The sequence below is a fragment of the Bombus flavifrons genome, chromosome 8, assembly GCF_040668555.2.
Source record: "Bombus flavifrons isolate JBK064 chromosome 8, iyBomFlav1_principal, whole genome shotgun sequence".
Taxonomy (NCBI): domain Eukaryota; kingdom Metazoa; phylum Arthropoda; class Insecta; order Hymenoptera; family Apidae; genus Bombus; species Bombus flavifrons.
The window spans coordinates 11,466,790-11,492,449 of NC_138449.1; the positions used below are offsets into that span (position 1 = coordinate 11,466,790).

At 42.7% G+C, this 25,660-nt stretch overlaps 2 protein-coding genes across 11 annotated transcripts in view; one reads left to right on the forward strand and one right to left on the reverse strand.

Moving 5' to 3' along the window:
- The window catches only part of LOC138182921 (protein Wnt-6), a 72,646-nt gene extending 49,242 nt beyond the window's left edge, over nucleotides 1-23,404 (reverse strand). For 2 of the 4 annotated variants that reach the window (XM_069119361.1, XM_069119356.1), the window contains exons 1-2: nucleotides 21,163-21,251; nucleotides 4,793-4,998 (exon numbers count right to left, since the gene is read on the reverse strand). In XM_069119361.1, the coding sequence (XP_068975462.1) occupies nucleotides 4,793-4,879 (87 nt within the window). In that variant the 5' untranslated portion in view covers nucleotides 4,880-4,998; nucleotides 21,163-21,251. Of the gene's footprint in view, nucleotides 1-4,792; nucleotides 4,999-17,282; nucleotides 17,849-17,911; nucleotides 18,343-18,715; nucleotides 20,216-21,162; nucleotides 21,266-21,352; nucleotides 21,791-22,068 lie in introns of those variants that run through there. The other 2 variants (XM_069119358.1, XM_069119362.1) reach the window with 2 other exon arrangements.
- ninaC (STKc_myosinIII_N_like and MYSc_Myo21 domain-containing protein ninaC) lies at nucleotides 609-17,200 on the forward strand. Of its 7 annotated transcripts, none has more exons than XM_069119351.1 (24): nucleotides 609-742; nucleotides 5,293-5,529; nucleotides 5,607-5,788; nucleotides 7,330-7,434; nucleotides 9,614-10,002; nucleotides 10,077-10,167; nucleotides 10,244-10,339; nucleotides 10,408-10,593; nucleotides 10,665-10,853; nucleotides 10,929-11,128; nucleotides 11,314-11,654; nucleotides 11,716-11,926; nucleotides 11,991-12,132; nucleotides 12,204-12,665; nucleotides 12,856-13,145; nucleotides 13,205-13,467; nucleotides 13,599-13,673; nucleotides 13,828-14,009; nucleotides 14,091-14,287; nucleotides 14,645-14,745; nucleotides 15,280-15,497; nucleotides 15,558-15,757; nucleotides 15,835-15,925; nucleotides 16,003-17,200. In XM_069119351.1, exons 2-24 carry the CDS (start codon nucleotides 5,316-5,318, stop codon nucleotides 16,336-16,338), a joined length of 4,761 nt encoding a protein of 1,586 aa, XP_068975452.1. In that variant the 5' UTR covers nucleotides 609-742; nucleotides 5,293-5,315; the 3' UTR covers nucleotides 16,339-17,200. The 7 variants fall into 7 exon arrangements, 5 of the variants coding, with proteins under 5 accessions (XP_068975452.1, XP_068975455.1, XP_068975454.1 ...); XM_069119352.1 differs by lacking the exon at nucleotides 609-742 and adding an exon at nucleotides 3,754-4,166; XR_011173936.1 differs by lacking the exon at nucleotides 16,003-17,200 and having other exon boundaries at nucleotides 15,368-15,497.
- Nucleotides 23,405-25,660: the final 2,256 nt, after the last annotated feature.

Consider the following 25,660-nt stretch of genomic DNA (forward strand, 5'->3'; position numbering starts at 1 on the left):
GACGACCCTGAAGAAGCCACGATAAAGCGCATTAATTTATCGCGCGACCCTCGGCAGATCTTTTTCAAGGCGCATCGATTCAACCAACGAGATTAGAAGCGGGAGAACGACGCGACATTTTTTGCCAGTAGATACCTGTACCTTGACAATTATTCTCGTGCCCTTGCACTTTGTAATTCGCGGCACGTTTGCTACTGCCGAGTGCGAAACAACAACGATTGTCTAAAGGGAATCTCCGTAGACAGCGATAACGATCGTTCTCCTTTTTACTATCTTATTTAATCTATTGCTCCCTGATATTGGCGAAAGGGAGAACGAAACTTTCGACGAGACTCGTCGATAATGTGAAAACAACGGGAAAATCGAAAACTATGCACTTGATTGACAAAAGAATAAACTATGAATACTTCGTCGAAAGGAACCAGAAGCAACAAGAGAGAAAAAGAAAGAGAGAAAGAGAGAGAGAGAAAAAGAAAGAGTGAGTCGGAGCTGGACGACGATCTCGCATACGAAATCAATGAGCTAACAGGCTTGCGAGTTAGCAGTTAGTTAATTAAGTCGGCGTTATTGGATCATGGAAGCCAAGCACCCCTCCCCAGCAGCACCCCCTCGACGCAATCGTGACTACCACCCTGCACGAGCGTCGTAGAGCTCGGCTCTTACTCCGGCATACGAGCATTGCGAACATTGCGAGGGTGGACGCCGCAGGGCCTGCACAACCTGCCAGACGTTTTAATTAGAGGTGAGTTTCATCGCGAGCCAACGCTAAGAGCATCCCACCCCTGTTACTTGTCCCTTACGAGTAAGTGTTTTGCACCTTCCGTGAAAACCCTTCGTTTCGTCCGTTGCTAGATCTTTACACAGGCAAACTCCTCTCTAGCGTGTCGACTCCCCGAAATCCGATGAAAAGAATCAGCGACGAGCCGTCGAGAAAATTCGTGCGATCGAATAAGCCGCGTAAACAGCCAGCCAGTGATCTCGTTCTCGTCAGATTCCCCTTCCGATCGGTCGCCAAAAAATTCCCGCTTGTTAGTTTAATTACGCGACGACTCTTTCCACGCCTCGTGGCTCTAATCACCTCGCGGATCAACGTGATCTCGATTCGAAAAGCGATCGTTCGACGAACGAGTGAAGTTTCACGATATATTTCGATTACGTGTATTTATTCCGAACCCGATCGAATTCAGAAGGAGCCGTATAATCGCGAACGACCTCAAGATGACACGAGATCGCGAACTTCGTTTTCGGATCGCGAATAATACCGCAATTAACAAGTTTCGCTCGAAGATCGGAATAGAGAGAGAGATAAAGAGTTGGTGAAAAAGAGAGGAAGGGAGGAAAAGAGGAAAGACTGGAAGAAGCGTGTCCACGAGAAGGAGGAGGAAGAAGAGGAGGAAGAAGAAGAAGAAGAAGAGGAAGAAGAGGAGGAATAGTGGAAAAAGGAAAGAAGGTGTATATGCGATGTGCTTTACGTTCCACGGTGCGCGTCTCGAAGGTGCCGGAACATGTGTTTCAGGATGTTTTGCCACGAGAAAAAGAGAGAAATCCGTAAATACAAAGAGAACGGGAGAAGACGGAAGGTAGCTGAGCTGCGAGCCCCGCGGAGAACGTTCGTCTCGTAGCGGTGCAGCTACCGTGGAGGTAAATCCAGGCAGGTGTCGTTTCGAACCAACTTCGGTCGAGCAAGAATGACGAAGACGGACACGCGGTAGTTGGACCGACGTATCGGTATTTCTAACGAGAACGAGAAGGAAGATGAAAAAAAGAAAGGACAAGAGGTACATTGTGGTAAGACAAGATCGAAAGAAAGAGACGAGGGAATCGTAAGCGCGAGCCGCGAGCTCGAGGAGAATATAGCGGAAAGTTAAATGTTGCATGAGCTTCGAGGAAGAAGAACAGCGGCGAGATTCTCGGTATCGATTAACCCCCTGACGGAAATAACGTACGACCGGCAACGAACGAGCGATTTTTCGAGCCTGGCTCGATCGCGAGAATAGCGACACCTCCGCCTCGGAATCCCAAAGAGGAGAACGCGTTATCTGCCGAAAGGATCGATCTTCGAGAATCTGTAAAAGGTAGCGGAGAGAAAGAGAGGGAAGCAAAGGGAAGCAGAGAGAAACAAGGAGAGAACGAAGTGCAAGAAGCGGAAGCCTCGTGCCTCATGGGGAAAACACCGCGTCTCGTCTGCCACCGAGATCCGCGTACCTCGACGATCCGTCTGCCTCGTCGATCCGTCTGCCTCGTCGATCGGCGAGCATCGATATCGTCGCGCGCACCGATACGCGACGACGTCGGTACACCAGTTTTTCCGCAAAGAACGAGAAGCGGCGTGATAGCCGACGAAACGGGAATCGATCGCCGAATCAAGAGAACGACGATTTGCGTTTACTAGTTTTTCCGATTAACGAGGTGAGACGCGACGTGTTTAAAGGTACGATGATTCTGCGGAGAAACAGAAAAGTGAGAGAACAAGCCACTTGTCACCAGTTTACCGTACTTTCCGGCGAAAGGAGTGTCGAACCCTTTTCAACCGGTCCGAACCGGTCGGCTGCCGATCGTTTTCGGCTTCTACGCCTCTTTTTCTTCCTCTTCTTCTTCTTCTTCCACCGCCACTACTGGCGTTGCTGCTTCTTCCCAGGGATTCGCGGTGCTAACATTCCGGCGCTATAGCAGGAGACCTTCCTCGGCCAACGGATATCGACTTTCCCACACGGTTCTTTTCGGGGAGTTTGCGTTCGAAACTTCGAACCCGCCCAACTTTCGTTTCGCTTCGCTTAGTCTTATCGGCAGCGAAGGGAGATGAGCGCGGGAGTAGAAGAAATAGGTCGGACGACGATAGAAGCGACGAAGATAACGAAAGTGACCGAGGTGACCAAGGAGACGGAGATGACGGGCGAAGGAGATGGTCGTCGATCGAGAATGACCGATTTTCGATTCGACCGGAGGATCGTGTAGGTCCGCGAAACTTTCCCACAACGATCGTTTCGTCGCCCCCACGCTCGTTCCCTTTTAAAGAGCGCGAGCCCTGCACAGGTTCGCCTCGGAAGAAGAAAAGAGAGAGGACGTGACTCGCGGACCAGCGCGAGAACGAAGACGAAGAGAAAGAACCGATGGACCGAGTGGCACGGAAAGCTTTTTCTGAAATCACAGGACCCGTCCTTACCTCGCTACCCTTCTTCCTTTCTTCTCGTTCGTCTTCTCGCGACGCGCAGTCGGGCATCAATAATTTAACGCCCTGTCGTACCGATAAACCTGCACCGCTCGACAACCAACAACGAGGAAAAGGAAGAAGCACGAGGGGAAGGAGCGAAGATGCGCGGCGCTCGTTCGCGAGAGACCACTGAGAAAACTGAGAGGAAGCGAAGGAGCAGCGTCGTATCGCATACGAGCAGAACAGAACAGAACCATCGTGTGGACATCGTGGATCAACCCGAGTTTCTTACGTCCGTTCGTTCACATATAGTCAGTGACGCGTCGCCCTCTCGCTCCATACCTCTCTCATCTTCTTTCTCTCCCTTACCCTTTCTCCCTTTCCCTTTCCCTTTCCCTCTTCGATTACAAGCGACAAGAAGCGGCAAGAAGCAGCATTACACGAGACACGCCGCGCCGACAAATCGACGGATTATGCTGGACGAGCGCCGACCCACCGGGAATAAATGAATTGGCTAACGACGCGAATCCTCTCGTTACTCACTCCCCCCTCCCATACCATCCCACACCTCTCTCTCTCTCTCTCTCCCCTCTCCTCTCCTATTTTCTCACTCTTCTCTTCCATTTTCGCTATTCCTTCGCGTTTTCTCGCGGATCAGCGTCTCGAGATTCGCGCGATTTCGCGGAATCGTCATCGCCGATCAGACCGAGAGAAAGCCCACGCCTTCGACCGAACGAATCATGGAAACTTAAACGCATTAGTACAGAACGAGTAACCTGCATTCACCAGAGGCAAGCTGTCGCCGAACGCGACTTATTACCTTGGCAACACCGCTAATGAATTCGACGAGGGAATTACGTAACTTAGACTAATGATCCAATAACGAAGAGATTCCCGCTGGCAGTTTCGTGCCAACGAAGCTTATCAACTGCCCACACGCAATAATGGCTATACATAGAGAAAAGCAAAGGTCCATGGAGTCGACCAAAGTAGAACCGCATCGATCGTGTCTTTGGTAAGGCAACTAAGCGAGCCAACCGTAACCCTTACGCAATCCGTAGGATCCGATAAATGGGATGTGCATTGCCGTACAGCAGTTTCCGCAGCCCTACAAGTACCAGATGAGGTCCGGACGGCGAAAAAGACGACGTAACTGACGTTTGACAATTAATTCGGCTTTTCGTATAAAAAAATTCTACCACGTTATCGCGTTATCGCGAAGCAACGATGTCAAAGTATCGACAGTGTCTGAAAAATTGTGAAACGTCGTCGTACGATCCATGATCATAGCTGGAAGAGTGAAAGCCACAGAAAACCCGCAAGTTCTACCGTATACTGGCTCGCCCCGACTACATCGCGATTACCCGGCGAACGACGAATCGGTACAACTGTAACACGCCTCGTTGGTTATCGCAAAATATTCAGAACTCGAAAAGAGAATGTTCTATATTCGGCGTCACACGGTAGACAGGAGATGGAGGAGAAACGCGATGATTTCCGATCCAGAACCGAACGCGATATCTTTCGAATTCCTGACGCAGCTTTAGCCTTCCCTCGTAGAAGCATTCAGGAAGCAAGCTACTAATTAGCGATTACCACTCGTTCACGCGGCACTCGAGAAAGAATATAATTAGCACTCACCTTTGTGCCGATGCGCCATGAAACCCTCGACCGGCCGAACCTGGCCTCTCGTAAAAAATCCGTAGAGCGTTCTCTTCGAAGAGTCATTCTCGACCATCTCGTCGTTCGAACAGATGGAAAGAGGCACCGGTCCCGCTTTCCCGTGAGTGTGAAGAGGTACGCGACGATCTCTTCCTATGCCGCTGCATCGACGCGAGCACTCTATCCTGGAAACGAGAACAAAATTAATGAACTTTTTGTCGTGCGGTTTCCATGGAATGCACCGAGCAGAGGTTTTCCCTCTATGCAACTCGATCGGAACCGTTTAAATTTTATTTCTTCCGTTCTTTTTCCTCTTGTTTGCCATCCACGATAGAATCATTTCCGATTCTTCTTGATACGTTTCGACCGCGCAATCGTTCGTTCCACCGCTCAAAGCCACAACTTTGTCTCCTTCTGTTTTCATCTCGCGTTTAACAGAATATCGAACGAGCAATCGTTTTGTTTTTCCAATGTTTCAGACAGCGACGAGAAACGACCGAAAATGAGCGAGTACGGATACGACAGGAGAGGTGGCAGGGAACAGCACAGACGCGGCGGAGGCAGAGGTGAGCACGAAGACGATCTCGATGATCGAGGAAGAAACACCTTGCAGCGTTTCGATAGCATACAGGATCCCGGAAAACGTTATCTGCTCAGAGAGTGCATAGGTTCTGGCGTGTGCGGCGATGTTTACGAAGCGATCGATCAACAAGCCGGTACAGTTTCGGCAATCGGTTTTTACAACTGTCAGTTTCACGATATGTTTTCTTCGACACGCGTCGTATTCTTACAGGAAACAAGAGAGTTGCCGTGAAGGTGCAGAAACTCACTCCTGAGTCACAATCCCTGATCATCGAGGAATACAAGATTCTTCGTGACTTTGCGTCTCATCCTAATCTGCCAGACTTTTATGGGATTTATCGCAGAAGATCTGGCAAGAAGACCGAGTACGATCAAATATGGTTCGTCATGGAGGTAAGGTTTGCCCGAGGGTTCGTCTCGAAGTTACGGCATTATCGCATACGACGTAAGTGTTATTTGCCTGAAACGTTTATATCGCGTTTGAACATCGATCCCGAGATATACCCCGTAACGCCACTCCTCTAACATCGTAATTCTTCGGAGAAAAAAAGAAAAGTTTGGAGACCGCGAACAGACACGGCATGAGAGGGTGGGGTTCGGTTGGACGAGGCCGAAGGGGTGGGTGAGGAGAAAGAAGGAAAGAAATAAAGAAAAAAGACGGATGGCAACGGCGATGGAAGAGTTGCTGTACGTACCCATGCCAGGACCCGGAGGCAATTTCAAGCATTTGAGACGGTCGAATACACGGATAATTTACGACACGCGCGGCCATTAAACAATCATTAAACTCGTTCGTGTACGCAGGTGAGCCCTGGCACGTCGCGGCCCTAATTTACGGGTGGACCTCCTCGGTGCGCCCGAAATATTATTACTTATCTCAAGCAAAACGTCGATATTCGATTTAACGTATACGCGTGCACGTTCAACCTTTCTGCTGCTCTCTAAATATCAATGATGTTCCGTTTTTCTTCCTTTGACGCAGCAGCCTCGACACGATGTCGCTACGTTTTGTAATTTAAAATTTACCAATGTGTTTCTATTTGAAAACGAATTTCACGATAGAACGATAAGTTGCTCGTTATCGAGGATTATACAGTCACGAGATAGTGTACGGGCGAAGATGGAGAACACGGGTAAAGAAACAGGTGTACAATAGGTGGCTTGGCACGGACAACAAAGAAAATAACGACGGTTTTGCAAGTCAATCGATCCCGGTAAAAAGCCCGGTAAACGTTCGCGAAGGCAAGACCAGACCGGGAGAGCGGCAGGCAAGGAACAAGCTGGAAAAGAGGAACGACACGCAACGACAATGTAGCTAAGATTTATCGCCGATGGTATTTCATATCGTATCACGGGCAGGTTTTACGGTTGCCAGTAGACCAAGTTTTCGTGCAGCGCTCGATGCGCTTTCGCCCGAAAGAATGCATCGACCGTGTGCATCGCGTGCTTGTTCAGTCCGCTTAAAGCTCGTACTGTACGACTAAGAGCTTCCCCATCCAGATTCACAGACACGAAACCGAACGATGACGAATTTGTCAGAACGCGAATAAAATTCTTGATTCCAGATCCCTAATGAAACTGCGCTAGTCTCGCGTTAGAAATAGAAGCAGGAACCGTTAACGTCGAATCTTAGATATCGAGATCGCAGGCAATTACGTGAAATCACTAGGAAAATTAAGCTTCTCCTCGAATACTCGATTTAAATTGCTTCCTCAATTTCGCGGCTAAAGCCAAGCTATCAACGCGACGTACGAAGTGGCGACTCAAATCGAAGATTGCTTTCTTAAGCCGTGATTACGATATAATTTTAAGAATCGGTACATCAGAGTGGCTCTCTCTTACGTATCTTAATATACGCAAACAGCATCCTCCTATAGCTGGCGAGTTTTACCTTCTATTGTCTCATTGTTTAATATTCTTTGTACGATTTGTAGCTCTGCGAGGGTGGCACCGTGATGGATCTCGTACACGGTCTTCTAGCTATGGACAAGAAAATGCGCGAAGAACACATAGGCTTTATCTTGAAGGAGGTGATCCAGGTAAATTTCGCAAAGCTGATAGAGCGAAATGAAGCTTGACGAAGCGCTGGAAATACTGCAATTTCTTCGTATTAGATATTATTTCGCGATACTGCCTACGGGCTTTTCGCTTTAATTTGGAACGAGCAGCATTTTTGTAATGCGTACGAAACCGAAAGCAACGGAGAACAGGATACCCAAAGCAGGTTACCCGAAAGACGTTACGTATTACGATTCAACTGTAGTATCCTTTGGCATATTTCGAGTATACCCAGTGTCATTGCGACCAGGCAAGCATAGGCGTCGCAAGTAGAAGAATCATTTTTGAGGTTACTCAAGTCGAATGGAAGAAGGTAAAGGAAACGAAGAGGAGAAGGAGAAGGAGAAGAAAGAGTAAAAATGACGTCGGAAAGCGGACAAAGGAAGAGGGAATGAGGTAGTTGGTTCCGTAACGCGATCCGAATGTCTTGCGTGGCGTCGACGAAAGGAGCTGGTCTCGCGCGACGGGGTAACTCGCGACGGCATTCACCGAGTACGTATTCGCTTTTACGTACGCGCAAAACCAGGGAGCACGAGAAAGATCGCGAAAGACGCGCGTCAATGGACCGCATTCTACGGCGTATAAATTACAAATAAGACAGGCGAGATAGCTCGCTAATTAACCTGCTCGCAAATGAAAGGCTGCCCGCTCGTTCGCCCTTCTCCGCACTGTTCGCACAGCGATCTCTCCGGTTGCATCCAGCGGAGATCAAGAGCGCAAAGACTTCCGTCCCATTCTCCTCTGACGCCGGTACTCGCGTTTCTCTGTCCCAGGAGAAGGCTCGCGCGCGCGCGTTATAGTCAAGGACAGAGTTGGAGATCTCGCGCGCGGCTAAGGATGCATAGGACCTTACACTCGCGGCAGAAACGTAAGAACGAAAAGGATCAACCAAGGAATAACGAAGAATCGCGACACCGGCGAATTGCGAACGTTTCCCGCCTCGAGGTCTATAATTTTACTAGGGAAAGGATTCGCTCGGTCACAATGGGATAATGTTCCATAATTCCGTTCTCTTTCCTCCTGGAATATAATTTACCTTAATATCGTACGAGACGTTTCTCCGACTCGGTATCCTCTCCGAGCGTCGCGGTCCGCGAAACAACTACGGAAACCGAACGAACACCAAGGAAACATTTAGAAGAAAAAAGAATGCTGGACACCGGAATGAACAGGTGTCATTTACGCGTCAAACGCTGCAACCTGATCGGCGCCGAGGGTAAAACGCGCGTTTCCGTTTCGAATCGTGCGTCGTTTCCTTTCCGTTCGGTATACCCGAGACGTGCTCGTGACATGGTTCGCGGCTCGGTATCCCTGCAAAAACATCGGGACCGCGTAAAATCGATGGGTTCTGCTAATTATCTTCGCCGTGAGAACTTCATGAACCTGATTCCTCAAACCTCAACGAATTCGCGCGCGAATACTTCCTACCTTGGATGCTATTTCTCTATATATCGGTACTACGCTTACGGAACCATCGACCAATCAACTTCTCATACGCGCTGCCAAGAAAAGATAGGATCGATGAAACTGTCAAGTAGCATGAAAGGCTAAGCATTCGATGCGCATTACCGTCGCGGCGTCGTCAGTTCGCCGTGTTACGCGTTCGATCGTCTCTAATTTCTCGTACGTTACATGACAGAAGATATGTTACCTCTTTCTCGTGTATCGTCTTCGACCCGATTGATTTCCGATCGAATGAAATTATCGGACATCGATGCGTTTTCCGCTTGCAGCGACCATATTTACAGAAGCGTTTTTCAACCTATAGCGCACACGTGCGGGATTTCCTACGTGCTTCGTTCTTCTCTTTCTTTGTCTCTCTTTGCTCGTCTTACCATCCTTTCTCGTAAAGTGCACGCAACCCCTTCTTCTTCTCTTCGGACGTCGCCTTCTTGTTCGAGTTGGTACGTGTTCCATGGACCCAGTAGCGATTCGTCCACGGTCGCTCGTGCGGTAAATCAGGCCACGTTGACGTTTAATGCCGGCAAATTACACGCGAAATAAATGCCCGCGAAGGTCGAGAAGGTACCGATGTCTACTCTGCCGACGAAATCGCGCTGCGGAGTATCGAAAGAAGAAGGAAGTCCAGACCTGAGATATTCGATCGCGCTTCGTCGACTCGTCCTCTTTCAAATCTTAAAGAGTCACCCTGTTTCTCAGGCGATGGTTTATCTCAACGAGCACAACGTGATGCACCGTGATATTCGCGGCAGTAATATTTTACTGACCAAAGAAGGAGAAGTGAAGTTGGTCGATTTTGGGCTATCGAAGATGTTCCAAGGTGAAATGGGAAAGAGATATACGTGTATAGGATCGCCGAGTTGGATGGCACCGGAGGTGGCCATGAGCAAAGGCAACAGCTCCGAAGGATATGGTAGCAGAGCCGATGTTTGGGCGGTCGGAATTACAGCGATCGAGTTGGCTGACGGAAAGCCACCGTTTCAAGATATGCATCCCACCAGAGCGTTGTTCCAAATAGTTCGAAATCCGCCGCCAAATCTGTACAGACCGTCCAACTGGTCGCAAAATTTTAACGACTTTATCGCCGAGTACGTTCTTCAAATACGCACGAATATTACACTTTTACGTCACTGACGTTCGCTTCATTCCAATGTCGTTGCAGATGTCTCGAGAAAAATCCTGAGAACAGACCGTTCATGGCGGAAATAGCCGAACACCCTTTTCTAGCGGATTCATCCGCGAACGATTTTCTGGTAAGGCGGTAAAAAGATTTTCCTGGAACAGCGCGAGTCCGAGTAGAGAAGGTGATAACGAGAACGATGTTTCCAGCTAGCGAAAGAGATCAAGATATTAATGACGGACGTCTGTGCGAAAGGCAAACACGTGAGAAGACCGGAAGTAATAGTTCGAAAGGGTTTCCTGAAGGTAACGTTTCGAGCAAACGTGACGCGTCTATTGTCACTAGATATACTTTTCTTTTATCTCTCCTCCAGACTCATCAAACAGACCCTCTAGAACCTATGTTCATGGAAGATCTAGCCGCGCTCGAGACGCTCACGGAAGATACGATTTTGGACGAACTACACGAGAGATTGCGGCAAGGTTACTACCACAGCTTTATTGGCGATATCCTTTTGATTTTAAATCCGAACGAGCAACAGGACATTTACGGGTCCGATGTAAGAATCGTGCACCGATCTAACCCGTCAAACGAAATCGCACTAACTATCGACACTTCCCTTGATTCCAGTATCACACAAAATACCAATTCAAGTCGCGATCGGATAACGCGCCTCACATATACTCTGTAGCCGACAGTGCCTATCAAGATGTGCTGCACAACGAAGAGGCTCAACATATTTTACTAGCCGGCGAGAGCAATTCGGGGAAAACGACCAACCTGATGCACCTTGTTCGACATCTCATGTATCTAGGAAAAGTAAGCGTTTATCGGCTGAATCGCGTAAACCGAACAAGCTGTTTTTCCACCTGATCGTCGTACGTTTGATTCCAGAGCTTGCAAGACATCGGGGCGAGATTAATGCGAGCTATTAAAGTGATTCACGCTTTCAGCAACGCTGCCACGCCTTTGAATCCTAATTCGACCAGGTGCGTGCTAGAACTGGAGACAACATACGGAAGTTCTGGGAAAGCCTCCGGCGCCATATTTTGGTTATATCAGTTAGAGAAGTGGCGAGTTTCTACCCGCGACAGGTTAATATCGTGATCTGCTATTTACGCTAGCGCGCATTAGGTTGTTCCATTACTGGATTCTGTGCAACTAGAACTAGCAATTACTCGTATGTTAGATTTCGAGATTGCGTTGCAACTTTAGCGGTAAATCTAATCGTACGTTTATCGATTGGTCACGGTAGTCGCGAGATATATCTTCTCGACAGGAATCAATCGAATTTTCACGTGCTGTACTACTTTTACGACGGCCTCGACGCCATAAGCAAGTTGAAACAGTATCATCTACCACCGGGAAGAAGGATGCGATACCTGAGAATAAGCGAGAAGGGAACGGAGAGGAAACGATCGTTCAAAGTCCGAAACGATCCACGCGGGAACGTGGCTAAGTTCGAAGAACTCAAGGAAAATCTGACAATCTTAGAAATGGAAGAGTATTGCGAAACTATCTGGAAGATATTAGCAGCGATTTTAAATCTAGGAGAAATTCGTTTCGTCGAAGGTAACAACGGGGAAGCTGACATGGACAACAACGATGCGGCCAACAGAGGTATGAAATATCAATATTTTATTCGTAAATGTTTATGTCTAAATGACTTTTCGTATTTCAGTTGCCCAACTTCTTGACCTAGACGAAAAGAAATTTAATTGGGCGTTGCTTAATTATTGCGTGATCGCAAAGGGAAATGCCATACGTAGAAGGCACAGTTGCGAGGAAGCGAAAGAAGCGAGGGACGTATTGGCTAACACGATCTATCAGCGATTGGTTGACTGGATAACGAATACTATCAATTTCAAGTTTACGGTTACTCGTGCTCTATTGTGAGTTTCAAAACGAAATTGATTAACAAGATGGAATTATCTAAAATATATGCGTACCTTTCAGCGGGGACAAATATGCGATTAACATAATGGACATGTTTGGATTCGAGTGCTTCGCGGCCAACCGACTCGAGCAGTTAGTGGTAAACACCATGAACGAACAAATGCAGTGTTATTACAACCAAAGGATATTCGCTTGGGAAATGGTAAGGTTTCGTGAAAAATTCTACTCGAATTTTTAGGCGGATAAGATTTTTGTAACGATCTTGATCCATAGCAAGAACAAGAAGAAGAAGATATACCGATGCAACGTTTGCACTTTTACGACAACAAAGACGCGATAGATCAATTAATGAGCAGAGACAGAGGTTTATTCAGTATAATCGATAATGCATCGAAAAATATGCTCGATTATCAATATATCATAAACAAAATCCAGCAACGATCGAGCAATGTTTATGTAAAAGCGGTGAGTTCTCACGAATTTACGGTCGCTCATTACACAGGGAAATTGCTTTACGACGCTAGCGAGATTGCCGAGAAGAATCGCGACTTTCTTCCTCCGGAAATAATCGAAACGTTCAGGCAATCGTCCATCGAAACCGTGAAAGAAATGTTCACGAACAAACTGACGAAAGCTGGGAATTTGACCGTTGTCGTTGACCATCCGAAAATCGCGGAAAAGAAGACGAGCAAAGGCAAATGGGGCGCGCTCATGCAGGAAACGTCGAAACCAAGGGTGAGATTGCTTAATATAATTTCAATGTCTGGTATTTCGCAAAAATAAAATAAATGTAGAGAAATGTAAAACGAAAAGCGGAAGGGTAAAAGAAAGTGATAATACGCTATAATCGACGGTCTACCGAAGAAATGGAAAGAATCGAAATGTAAAAATTGTGATCACCTCGCGATTATTATTTTATAAACAGAGGTATAACACCGCATCCCGAGGGCAATACTCCCAGACACGGAAATTGAGAACGTGCGCGGCTACCTTTAAATCTACCAGCCTCGAAATCCTTAAGAACCTTTCGGCAGGTGGCGGAAGTAGTGGTATCCATTTCATCAGGTGCATAAGATCCGATCTCGAAGGGGCGCCTCGTGGTTTTTATCGAGACGTTGTCAGACAACAGATCAGAGCGTTGGCTGTCCTTGACACTGCCAGAGCCAGGCAACGTGGTTACCCACATAGAATATCTTTCCCAGAATTTCTTCGAAGGTAATCTCCTCGAGTATCCACACCACTTTTGTCACATAAAAATAATCCTTCGGCCTCAGGTATCAATTCCTGGCTTTCGATTTCGACGAGAATGTCGAAATTACCAAAGACAACTGTCGATTGCTACTGATCAGATTAAAAATGGAAGGCTGGATAATTGGGAAAACTAAAGTGTTTCTGAAGTATTACAACGAAGAATACCTTTCGAGATTGTACGAGACTCAGGTGAAAAAGATAGTAAAAGTTCAATGCATGATGAGGGCCTTTTTGGCACGCAAAAGCATGGCGTCGAAGATCACGAAGAGCGTAAAGAAAGAAGTTGGTAGGTAAACTGTTTGTCAGGAGAAGCAAGATCGAGTGCGAGCCGATTCTCCATTCCGCCGCGTTTTTCGCTTTTCGAGAGGCCCGTACTTCTTCCATCCCTGTCGAGAAATTTAACGAGTATTTTTTCAGTGAAGAAAGCGTCTATAAACAAGGACGAATCGGTGGACATGTCGGAAGATCAGGCAGCGTTGATGATTCAAAAAGGTAGGGAACGGGTGAAGAAAAAGAAGCGAGCGACAAAAGAGATTTGATTTTTGACGAGCCTAATAGTTGCTATTTTCATTCGTGCATTCGATTAATTCGCTCACGACGTTTCTCGAGAATTGTATGATCAAGCGATTTCTTATATGAAAAACAGCATACAGGGGGCACGTAGTGAGGAAGGAGACAGCGCCTCTTCTGGGAAAGGGGAAGATGGATCCGGAGACGATGGACATGATGAAATTCTACAGCAGCAAGTGGAGGTCGAAGAGCGTGTTCCAAGTCCTCCTACGTTACCGTGCAGCCCGCTATCAAGACCTCGTGCAGTTCTCGCAACAAGTGAGTGATTTCCATCTCCAGTGTGGGAACAGGGTAGATAGCTTTCCGAGTGGTTTCATCGGAAATTTTGTTCACAAACAGGTGCATCTGTTCAATCAAGCGATAGTAGCATCTCTCACGACGACGAATGAACAAATATCCATAGATCGAGTAGATACAAACGTTTCCACGTCCGCGTATTTAGGCCAGTTGAAACCACCCCAAGTGCACAAGTTACCTTTCAACTTTCATCAAGAGTTACCTTTTCCCGATATGAGGAGTGGAATGGGAGGTATTGGGTGAGTTGATTTTACGCTCTTCTCCTACCGATATTGTGTGTCGACCCTCACCATTAGATGTCATTCACCATAAATCGCATCGTATGTAGCTGACGCACAATTTTCTATGTTTTGTTCGCGTTTTATTAAGAACCAATCGCGAAGAAATTTACGCAAAAGGCAAGAGTTGAAATGTGTTATACGTTTTTCATGTTTCTTGCTTGTTTTTGTCCCACGTGTTCCGCGTTACACTTTATGTACGCACGCTGTTTTGTCATTATTTTTCGTTCTCCGTTGTGCCGTCTCTATCTCGAGGTAAGAGTCGTTTAAGAACTCTTCGGAGACTTGTGGCGTCAACTGAGAAATACGTTCTCGCAGATCCGCGTCGTCATCGGCGTCTGACGATGAGCACGAAGCCTGGGACGCGCCATTACGGAGACAAACAGTGCCGTGGGCCAACAGGAAGAGTCGTACCAGAGGTGCCTATCACATTTTGTTTCGCTCAGTCGAGATGCATCGATACCGATACTCGCTTCTACACTTTTATCAACGCGAAAACGAAACTTTTTTTCATATCTTTTTCGTACATTTCAAATATCATTCTTCTTTCTTTTTGCCCGATCCGAGTTCGTCGAGTACGCATACAGGGTGCTCCTGATACGCTTTTCCCGAGAAGTAATCTACTTCTTAAATTCAAACAAACGATAACGATTCCGATTCCGTATCACTCTGTGTATGTAGCTCGGCCGACTCGGCGCGTTTTCATCAAATTCCCTTTCTCTTTCAGTCGTAATTACGATCAATTCAGCCAATTAATCGCACAATTAGTAACTAATTTCGAATCGTCGATAGCGATCGATTGCTACGCAAGATTATTTCGTTTAAGAGATTCGTGTTGGGCGTGGAAAAAGAGTACAAAAGAACACGAAAAAGATCTCGATTACCTGAGGCGAGTGACGACTCTTTTTCTCGGAGAGAACTCACTCCCCATCGGATTGCTCTGCATTTTTCAGACGTCGAGGTTCAAACAACGAACTCGCCACAGCGAGTGGCGCATTCGGGCACCGAGGGACAGAGTCTGATCGACACTCCGTTTTCCAGAGACCCGAATATCTCGGTCCGATGTCCACCCGAAGAGTCGTCCCAGAACAGAATGGGTAACTCTGGACTTCAACATCATTCGAGCAATCGTAGTCCTGTACCTTCTGCTAACGCTCATAATCCTCGCTCAGTAAGTTTCGCTATCGACTTATTTGCCACTGTCATATTTCCTGGCCATCTCTCCTTTCAGAATTACGATAGTACCGGATCGATACGCTCTAGAAAACACGCACCGCCTCCACCTGTTCCGTTCAATCAATCACAACCACCCTTGACGCGCAGCGTCGACAATTATAGCTCGGATGTTCGAAGTAAAAGCAACGTAGATACCGGTAGCCACGATTGGGAATACGAGGATAAAACTAACAGGAGTAGCGGCAATGCCAATCGGTTCGTTCGCGCTAAGTTAAGCCGAACTATTGTTATCAGACGATCTTGAGGAAAATTTCTTTTCGTTTTCGTTTCAGCATCAATCCGATTCAGGAACTACAGATGATCGGTCGTAAAAGTAACACTGACGGTAACGAAGACAGCGATGAACCACCGTTCAACTTTCAGGTGAGACAAGGAAAATAAATTACACAAACGCGTACATAGTAAGTGTTCCATCTAATCGTCGACGTTTGTTCGAACAGGCGATGTTGAGAAAAACGAGCCATCATCGAGCGTCGATGAAGCGTACACCCGTTTACGATAGCTACTCTCATTCTCCGTCACCACTGCCAGGTTCAGGATATCGTGGGAATCGCGAAAACGAGTCACACGTTGTATACAGAAGCGGAGGCAGTCGCAGAGATTCTCCCGAATGGAGTCCCAATGAAATGGTCAGAATGTCTGAAAAATATGCGAAGGAGGGAGCCTGGGGAGAAGATCGGACGGGTACCGGGGGTCGAAGCAACGTGGTCTCGGAAAGTGTCACCGAAGAAATTGCACCGGGAATCGTTATCGAAGGTTACGTGGCCGAATTGTAAAATTCGAGCCAACGACGAAAACTCCTTATGTATCGAACCACGGTAAAAACTGGACTAGTTGGAATTGCTAATACCACGAGAAAAAAAGAGAAGCCTGCAAGGTACCTGTAGCTGTCCCGATGGAAACAAATGCACGACTCGTATGATTTGAAAGAACGATACCCAATCCACTAACGTTGCTGAAATTTTTTTATCCACAAATATGTACATACGTATATTTTTTTAATACTTTTCTTCTTTTGTCTTTTAAATGGAAACAAGTTACCGCAACGATTCGACGATAAACTTCTTTTGTAACTTTCATTCGCGCCCCGAGCGACCATCGCCACTTTTGTCCAATGTACGATAATTTTCATCGTATGGTTCGTTTTTCTATCTGCCTGTCTTCTCCAACAGTTAGCAATGCTCCTTACCAATGTGCGATATATGACCATTATTTTTTTATTGGCCTCGACAAATATACACACACACACACACACGCAAACATACACTCTTGTTCAACGGTTAACGGGCGTTTGCATTATTACAAAACGAAAGAAATAATAATAATAACAGGAAATCATTTTTAAAAAAAAGTTACAACAATGTACGAGAATATCATACAATGAACAGGATGCCAAAGGTACTTAAGGGTTTATGTTTAAATTCGCTTTCATACGCTTCATTGCACGCAATGATACTCATTCGCGAAAAAATCGAATTATTATCAACAAAGTGCACCCTGCACGACCGGTTCTATTGCATAGCACGAAACTCCTGTCACTTTTACGAAGTACATATATAGTATTTATAAAAATGTCAACTGACTGATGCACGAATGTTACCAAGATTTTAAAAAATAAAGAATTAAAAAAGAACATAACGATTTGATTTTTTAAAGCATACGCTTGTGTCTCGTTTCCTTTAAGTGAACGCAATACAGCAGCTCGAAACAGCGGAAGAAATACTTTATCATACATTAAATATTTATTTGCTTTTTTACAAAAATTTAATTAATACAACAATAAAAATATCTCACGTTCGACAGCGTGACACTGGCCATTGATAATGACTATAAAAGCGATATGTACAACGAAAATATACGTATATAAAAAAAACGATTAGGCATTTGTGGAAAATTTGGTTCATTGACGTATTTTCTACGAACGAGAATAACTTAAACAATGTTCTATCGCGTAATCCTGTACAGCGTAACTGTCCTTCCAAAACCGTCCGTCGATAGCAAAGTTTCGACTACGAGTAAACGATTTGGAGAACGGCCCGGGCAGGTCGATATATCACGATCCAATCTTCCAATTTAATCTTTGTCCGACTGGGAATTCTCGGGATTGCTATTCTGTTGGGAATTTTGTTTAATTATGTTAACTAAAGTATCTAACCTGGTGGGGCGCGCAATTTGCAAAACCATATGCGCTTCCTCTAAAATTAGGAGCCCATTATGTGCGTCGCTCGCAGACAGATTATGCGCTAATATTACGTGACGTCTCCAAGCCGCATGCGTAGGAAGAACCTAAAAATCATTGCATTTACCTCGTACTTTATCGGATATTATAATCGCTATCTACATACGCACCTGTAAACACCATTTGCAGTTTAAGGATGGCGAAATCGTATGCACGGCTTTGATGTGCCTTCGACGAAAACCCCAACTCGTGTACGCTCTATCACAGAACGGACACGGAAATGGTGGATACGCTGTGACGCCATTGACGGTCTCTTCGGGGAATTCTGAATTGCCAGCGGTCCCGGGGCAAGTTGGAAATACGGAATGCAGAACTCTTGCGTCTCGTTCCACGAGAATGTTTGATGTAGATTCCTGTTGATCGGGCATCGATTCCGAATACAAATGATTCGGCAAGTGAAGTTCGTCCGAGTGTCGATAAGTATTCCAAGGTGGAGTTCGATCAAGGTCAATGGGAAATCTCGCGCGCGTTTCTGGCTCGGACGAAGGAGTCGAAGTCTCTCGTGCGTCGGCGATTACGGTTACATTCGGCTTCGATGATCCTGCAAGTAATTCCAGTCCGCGACTTCAAATTTTCTTCACTCAGTTCGAGATATTTGTCTGTCTTCGTCAGTCAACGGAAGCAATTGAAAGGAATTCGAACAAGGATCTTGTCGGTTCATCTAGGATCTCTCTTTTTTCTTTCTTTGGGAAATGGATAATCTTCGAATGGATGAAGGATGCGATGAATTAACTCATAGTATGTCCAACGTTCGTTCTTCTTATAATTAGTTCATTCTTCTCCAAGTCTTTGCGAATGTACGTTTAAACGCGCAAATTATCCAAGAAAGACACCAAGTAGAAAATCTAATAGTCCGTACATATAATATATGTATGTACAGAGGAAAACAGGAATATCGGGAAATGACGAGACAATTAAAAATGTAAAATAGGTTTATTTGCAACCAGTCGTTTTCGTGTATGTGTGTATTTTGTCTACAATCGCATAGATTTAAATAACAGTCAACTCGAAGCATTTCGTACCTTCTCAAGATCAAACGAGAAAAAAACAGAAAGATAACAAATAAATGGGAAAACCAGATTTATGTGTTCGTTTGATTCAAAATAAACGATAGAATAAGATTGTGTGCTATCGATAGCTGCGAATCGTTTGCGTGAAGTTTCGTCACGGCATATTAAACGCCTTAAACATCGTAAAAGCATATCTTATATTACTACTTCCATCGTAATAGTTTCGACGTATTCGTCTTTTTTAAAGTCGTCAATAATGCGAAGCGCAATTATGCACGCACGCGTATATAGTGTGTACGAAGGTAAACGTAAGCACCTTCATCTATGTATCCATCTACGCGCGTACAATAACAAATGTGATCTTAGTTGTCGCGTCTTTGAGCGTAAAAAACTCTGCGGGGTCCTTACGACACGACGCGATTACTATTAATATCGTGTTATGTAGATCGTCTACGGCGAGAGTGCACATCTGCGTGAACATTGTAAATGGAGAATTGGAAGGAATGTTGCGTTGCACAACGTACGAGATGCAAGGTACAAAGAAAAAGAGAATCAAAGGAATCAAAAAAATGGAACGATCGACTTCTTCAGCCGTGAAACAAGTCTCCGGAGCACGCGTTGCGTGATCATTATCAAAACGAAAGACAATGGTAAAAAATAGAATTAGTGTAAAATTACTCGATCATTTGCCCCGTGAAAACAAACGTGAAGCATATATACAAGTAGTTGGACCATGCCTAGAATGCTTCCCGTTCCTCTACTCTTTCTTTGAACACATTCTACTTTTTCGTGTCATTTTCTCGCTCCACCTACTCGCATCCTTCTTTAAAAAGAAAGGATATGGAAACGTTCGAGGCGATCTAACATGATCCTAGATGATCTTAGACAATCGAAACGACGAATCAGTGATAGAAACACTTCATTCTAGCCAGTGAAAACGTTTCCGTTTTACCCCTGACCTGAAACGCCCTAGTCATTGAGTATAAACCGACCGCCTTTGGAATAGATACCTCTTCAAACCCCTATTGCTAGTATCGATTTTAGTTACGCAATTTTTCCAAGTTTCCTCCCATTCCACGCTATTAGGTGCAATACCACTAAAGTGCAGCAAAACTTCTCTTATCAAATGTATTTTGTTACTATCGAACTGCTGTTTTCCCATCTTGCCGTTTACGTTACAAAGAATCCTCTCCTCCGGGGTAAAAAGGATCTTCATAAGGTCACAGGCCAAATGATCCATCGGTCGAGAGGATGCCCACGTTGAGATTATCTCCGGACTCGGCAGAAGATCGGCGTAAGGTAGTTGCTGATACGCGTATAGCAGTGGCTTCACGTCCGAGAATCCAGTTAGGCCGGATAACCCAGATAAACCGGAAATGTCTTCAGCAGGGCTGTTCCCAGACCCTGCCACACACATCAGAGCACAGCCTGCTTTAGACACGGATCCCCCTGACGCGTGAATTGCAGCGTATCGAACAATCAAGCAAATTCGACCAGGTTCGTTAATGTCGCGTTAAACGATCGATCGCGTATCATTCCATTTGTCTTCTCCGTCACGCATGCACAGATAGTTTTACGCGTAAACGTAGAACAAGATCTAGATGACGTTTTTGAGTACTAGAAGCCAGGACTTTTCGTAATAAACTACGTAAATATACTAATAAACGAGACCATTCAATTATTTCTTTCTCCTCTCTTTCGTTTAGTCACCTGTTGAACTAGATAACTTGACGTTATCTACGCCTTGACCTCTAGTTTCTCCGATCGTACAATTTTTATTTACGGATATATGTGTTTATTTACTATCTACACACGTTCCCATTTCCACTATGAGTTTGCTTGTAACATCGAACGAAATAAAAAGAAATGAAAGAAATACGTGTCACACCAATGTGGATAATAAAGCAGAAGTGACGATCAAAGCTAACTCAACGATTTGAAAAAGCATCGAAAACGAGTATGCACCTAATTTGAATGAGATACTCGAACATACACAATATGAAATTTTTATCAATCAAATTATAAATTCTATCATACACCCTAACATACATTTTCCAATATTAACCATAATGAATCGATTTATGAACTGAATTTTACCAACACGTACGCATTGAAATGTATACATTGCCCTATTCTTCTCTAATTTATAAAATTTGTACACATACCATACAGTTTACCATGAAATATGAGATTGAATGCAATTATAAAATACAAAGACATATATAATATCAAAATATACACAAATTGTGCAAGATAAATATAATATATTCTTAAAATAACATGCATATGATTATGTCCACTACTATTATCTATAAAGCGATATCTTAATTTCACATATGTATACTACTAACCTTGACTCCCAACGAGTTGCCCTGTGTCTAACCTTTCTGTTGGGTCCTTGTCCGTTGCAGACTGTTTTTGAGAATCCTCTAGCACAGTTTCTAATGGTTCTATCTAAAATACAATCCATTCAACTTTATTTCATATATTCGATTAATCATTACTGCTTAAAAAATATTATTAGTATAATATACAACCAACCTTCATTTCTAAACGATGATATATCGGATTTTGCATATTTTTCTGCAATAAATAATCTCCCTCTTTGCCACTCTGTTCACTGGTCGTAGATTCATCTGTGCTCTCTACTTGCGATACTTTAGGTGTCAGTGCTGATTCTAATATAGAATTCTGATGTTTGTTTAATTTTTGTTTTTTTTTTGGAGTTTCTTCCTTGGCAGTAGCTGCTCCTTCTTCCACCGCTTGTTCCAACTCCACTAATCTTTTATAAGATTCCTTAGCAAATATATCCCCTCCCGAAAGACCACGAATTTGCAGTGTCTCCGCAGCTTTTAAAAGCGCTGGCAAATTCTTTTGCTCGATATTTACTTCTCCTTTATATATAAATATAAGTAAGGCTTCTAGTTCGCTAAAGTGCACATCTTGAAGTATTATGACTGGATGTTGACAAGGGTTTGTCTATAATGCAAAAAAAAAATCAAAAAAGTAATATTTTTATTAAACTGTAACACGATCATTGGTAAAATTCATGTGACAGTTAACCAGGACAAGTTCGAAATAAAATTCGTATTGTTCAAGATACGATAACCTCAAACGTTGTGCATTATTGTTTAAAGAATTTTTTCGTTACATCTTACTGATTAAATAAATTAACAAAGAATTTTACTCAACGATAAGACGACTGCCAAAACGTTAACGAAATCATAAATGTGAAGTAAAGAATATAGAAAACTAACCTGGAAAACTTTTTTAAAGAATGGACTACTTGCTGAGAGAATCACTTTGTGAGCAGTAAGACATTGTCCATCACTTGCCAATGTCACATCTACTAAACCTTCCTCTTCCCAGAGACTTTCGAAACTCGTTGCTATGTTGTTTAAAAAACTGTTCCATTTTAGACATATTTGATTTGACATCTCGCGAACAGAAAGTGTCAATTCTGTCAAAATGTTATCACCGCGTCCTGAACTATTCGATATCTCTGCACGTCAATGACTATTACTATTCAACGACGGGAGCAACGTTGACGACGATAATAAGAATAACAACGACAACGACGACGTTGACGACAACGACCGCGATGTAACAGCAGTGGTGCCAGGCACGCACAAACATCCTTGGCACTGGGTTGGGAGAATACAGTCAATATGGCCGCCATGCTCTATTGAATTGCGCGCGAGCTTAGAAACATTCTTCGAAACGCTATACATTTTCTATTATTTATTTGTATGTAAAATGGCCAATATCCTGTGTATAAAGAAAATAAATTTTAGACACAATATTTTTAAAAATAATTTAGTACATATAGCAAAAATATTTTTATTGAAATTTTATTACAAGATAAACGTAATAATTATATTTAAAAAATGATACATAAGCATAGTTAAATTATATCAAAGCAGCAATGAAGAGTGCGTGTTTTTGTATTGCGTGCATACATACATTCAAGTGTATAGGTGTGCACGACCATTAATTTTCGCGTGCGTGCAGACATATTCATGCATGCATTCAAGTATGCGTGCGTACATTCTCGCGTGTCTACATGCTTGCGTGAGTTTGTATCCTATAACAGTATTCCGTAATTGTTAAAGTTCTACCTTTACGTATCTCACGTAATAAAGTTATAGTAGTAGTTCCATAAAGTAACCGCTTAAAAAATAATTTGAAAAACATTAAGATTTCAGAGCTGTAATCTTCGATAAAATCTAATTTATCTTCTAATTTATTTTCATCACATTCATCAAACGCAAAATTAATAATAACAACAATGTGCGTAACAAATTAAGATAATGACGAAGAAAATATAAGAAAAAACATTGACGGAACGGAGTACGCAATACACGTAAAGACGATGATTCATGAATGAACGGAAAACCAGTCAAAATAGTGACTGGTTACAAAATAAAAACTCAGTCAAATTCGGTGCTGTCACAAAGGAGCACTATGGATAAGTATGGGTCGCTTTAGAAAAACATGCCTATCCCATTTTATACCTGACTGAACAATAACCCTAAGGAACAGCTCGACTTGAAAGATATGTTGTAGTAATTAAGAGCCTTAATGGTAATGCAGAAATGCGGCCCGACTAATTATATTTGCGCAGTTAATAGCCGTCTTGACCGAGGGATGGAGTCTAATCTATTACACATTTAAACAATTTATTAATTAGACAGTCCTCGGACGTAACAAATAATAATAATAAAATTTATTCGTAATTAATTGCAAAGAATATTATTTTGTACATGTTACATACTAAAAGAGTACTCCAGAAGACGGAGTTGAAAAATAATAATAATATAATATAATACTATACTATACTATGATACAGAAAAGGGAGTTGAAAAATAATAATAATATAATATAATACTATACTATACTATGATACAGAAAAGGGAGTTGAAAAATAATAATAATATAATAATACTAAATAAAAAAAATAACATAGATAAATGAAAAAAGAAAATAATAAGATGGAATATACGATCGGCGATTAATGATTACGGATCGCGTTGGAAGCTGAAATATTAAGATAATAATAATATATATTATTATTAATATATATTATAATATTAATATTAATATTATAATATATATTATTATTAATATATATTATAATATTAATATTAATATTAATATTATATATAATATATATTATAATAATAATATATATTATTATTAATAAATAATATATATTATTATTATCTTAATATTTCAGCTTCCAACGCGATCCGTAATCATTAATCGCCGATCGTATATTCCATCTTATTATTTTCTTTTTTCATTTATCTATGTTATTTTTTTTTCATTTATCTATGTTATTATTAATAAATAATATATATTATAATTAATAATATAAGCAAATATTTAGAGCGGTAGAATTATTTTAAATATTTATTTTAATTAATTAATTATTTTCGTAAAATTAAATTTTCAAAGTTATCTTCTTTACATTTAAGGAAATACAAACTTCTTGCCATAGCGATAATTTCGTCGTCGAAGGATCAAATACCTGGGAGGGTAAAATTAACTGTAAATCTTAAGAAAAAGTTTATTATATTTAATCTTATTCTTAACCCTCAGCCCTCGATCCTAAGCTTTCAAACGACCCAAACAGGCCAGGTTGTTAAATATGAGTTTTCTTTTGTTTTAGTTATATCCTTCGCCTCTACATAATGGGACATCCCCTCATTAACGATGAATATTTATGAATAACAAATGATCTTGAATAAAAAAATGTAATAAATTTTCCTAATCTGTGTACTTGTTATAAAATGTAGGTAGAGCTTAAAGTGTCTAATAATAAACGGTAAGGTATCGAGGGGAGCGAATTGACCTGAAAGCGGAGTAGTGCAAATATTACAATTGAGACTTTACAAGGGATAATTACCCCCGAATTTTAATTTTCCTACAAATATTCTCCTAGCCAACTGATTGGTGGACCAATCAGGAAGCAGAATACAGGCATATCCTTGGTATAAAAGCTTGGTTTGCGCTTAAATTTTTCACTTCATTTGCAGTTTCTCAGGTGTAGTGAAGACCTAGCATCTACCTCAGACTCAACCAAATTTTGAAACGATAGTTTTGCCAGTAGTGATGAAAGAACATAGCAAGATGAGTGTAATACAGTGACAGTTATCATATCAAAGGAAATTAAAAACACATGTGTACGAAGAGGAGAATGTCAGTGCTCTCATATTGATAACGTAAGTACTATTGCTTGAAAGAAGTGGAAAAGAAAAAAAGCCAAATGTATTAGTATCTATCTATGCAATATTATTTTCTTGAAGAATTAAGTAGAAGTAATTTCATTAAGATATTTGTTGCTTGAGACAGTAAGGTAATTGAACGGTGTCTGGTACATCATGACGTCATTTTATAGATAAACCAATACTAATTATGTTTCAAATTATCTAAATTTTAACAATATTTACGTAATGATAAATTCCTTTGATGCTTGAAGAAACGCTCACTTTCGGCAAGATTATCTCGCGTAAAATTCGAGCGAAATTCGCCAATTGTATTTCATCACACGACTGACTTTTAATATCTATGCACAGTTTAATGATCAACATTTTATAGTTTTGCGCTTACACACGTCAATGTTTGGGTACACATCAAGTGTTTTCTCATATTGCACGCATTATCGTAAAACACGTATTTAGAACACTACAGAATTTGCTCAATATATTTAACAAATAATTCTAATAAATCATATGAGTTAGCACGGTTTTATCAATTTTACAGCAAATTGTATCGAATGTACAGAAGTCAACAAAATCTGTGATCAGAGACAGTGGCCACAATCTTCAACAAGTATTAACAAAAGAT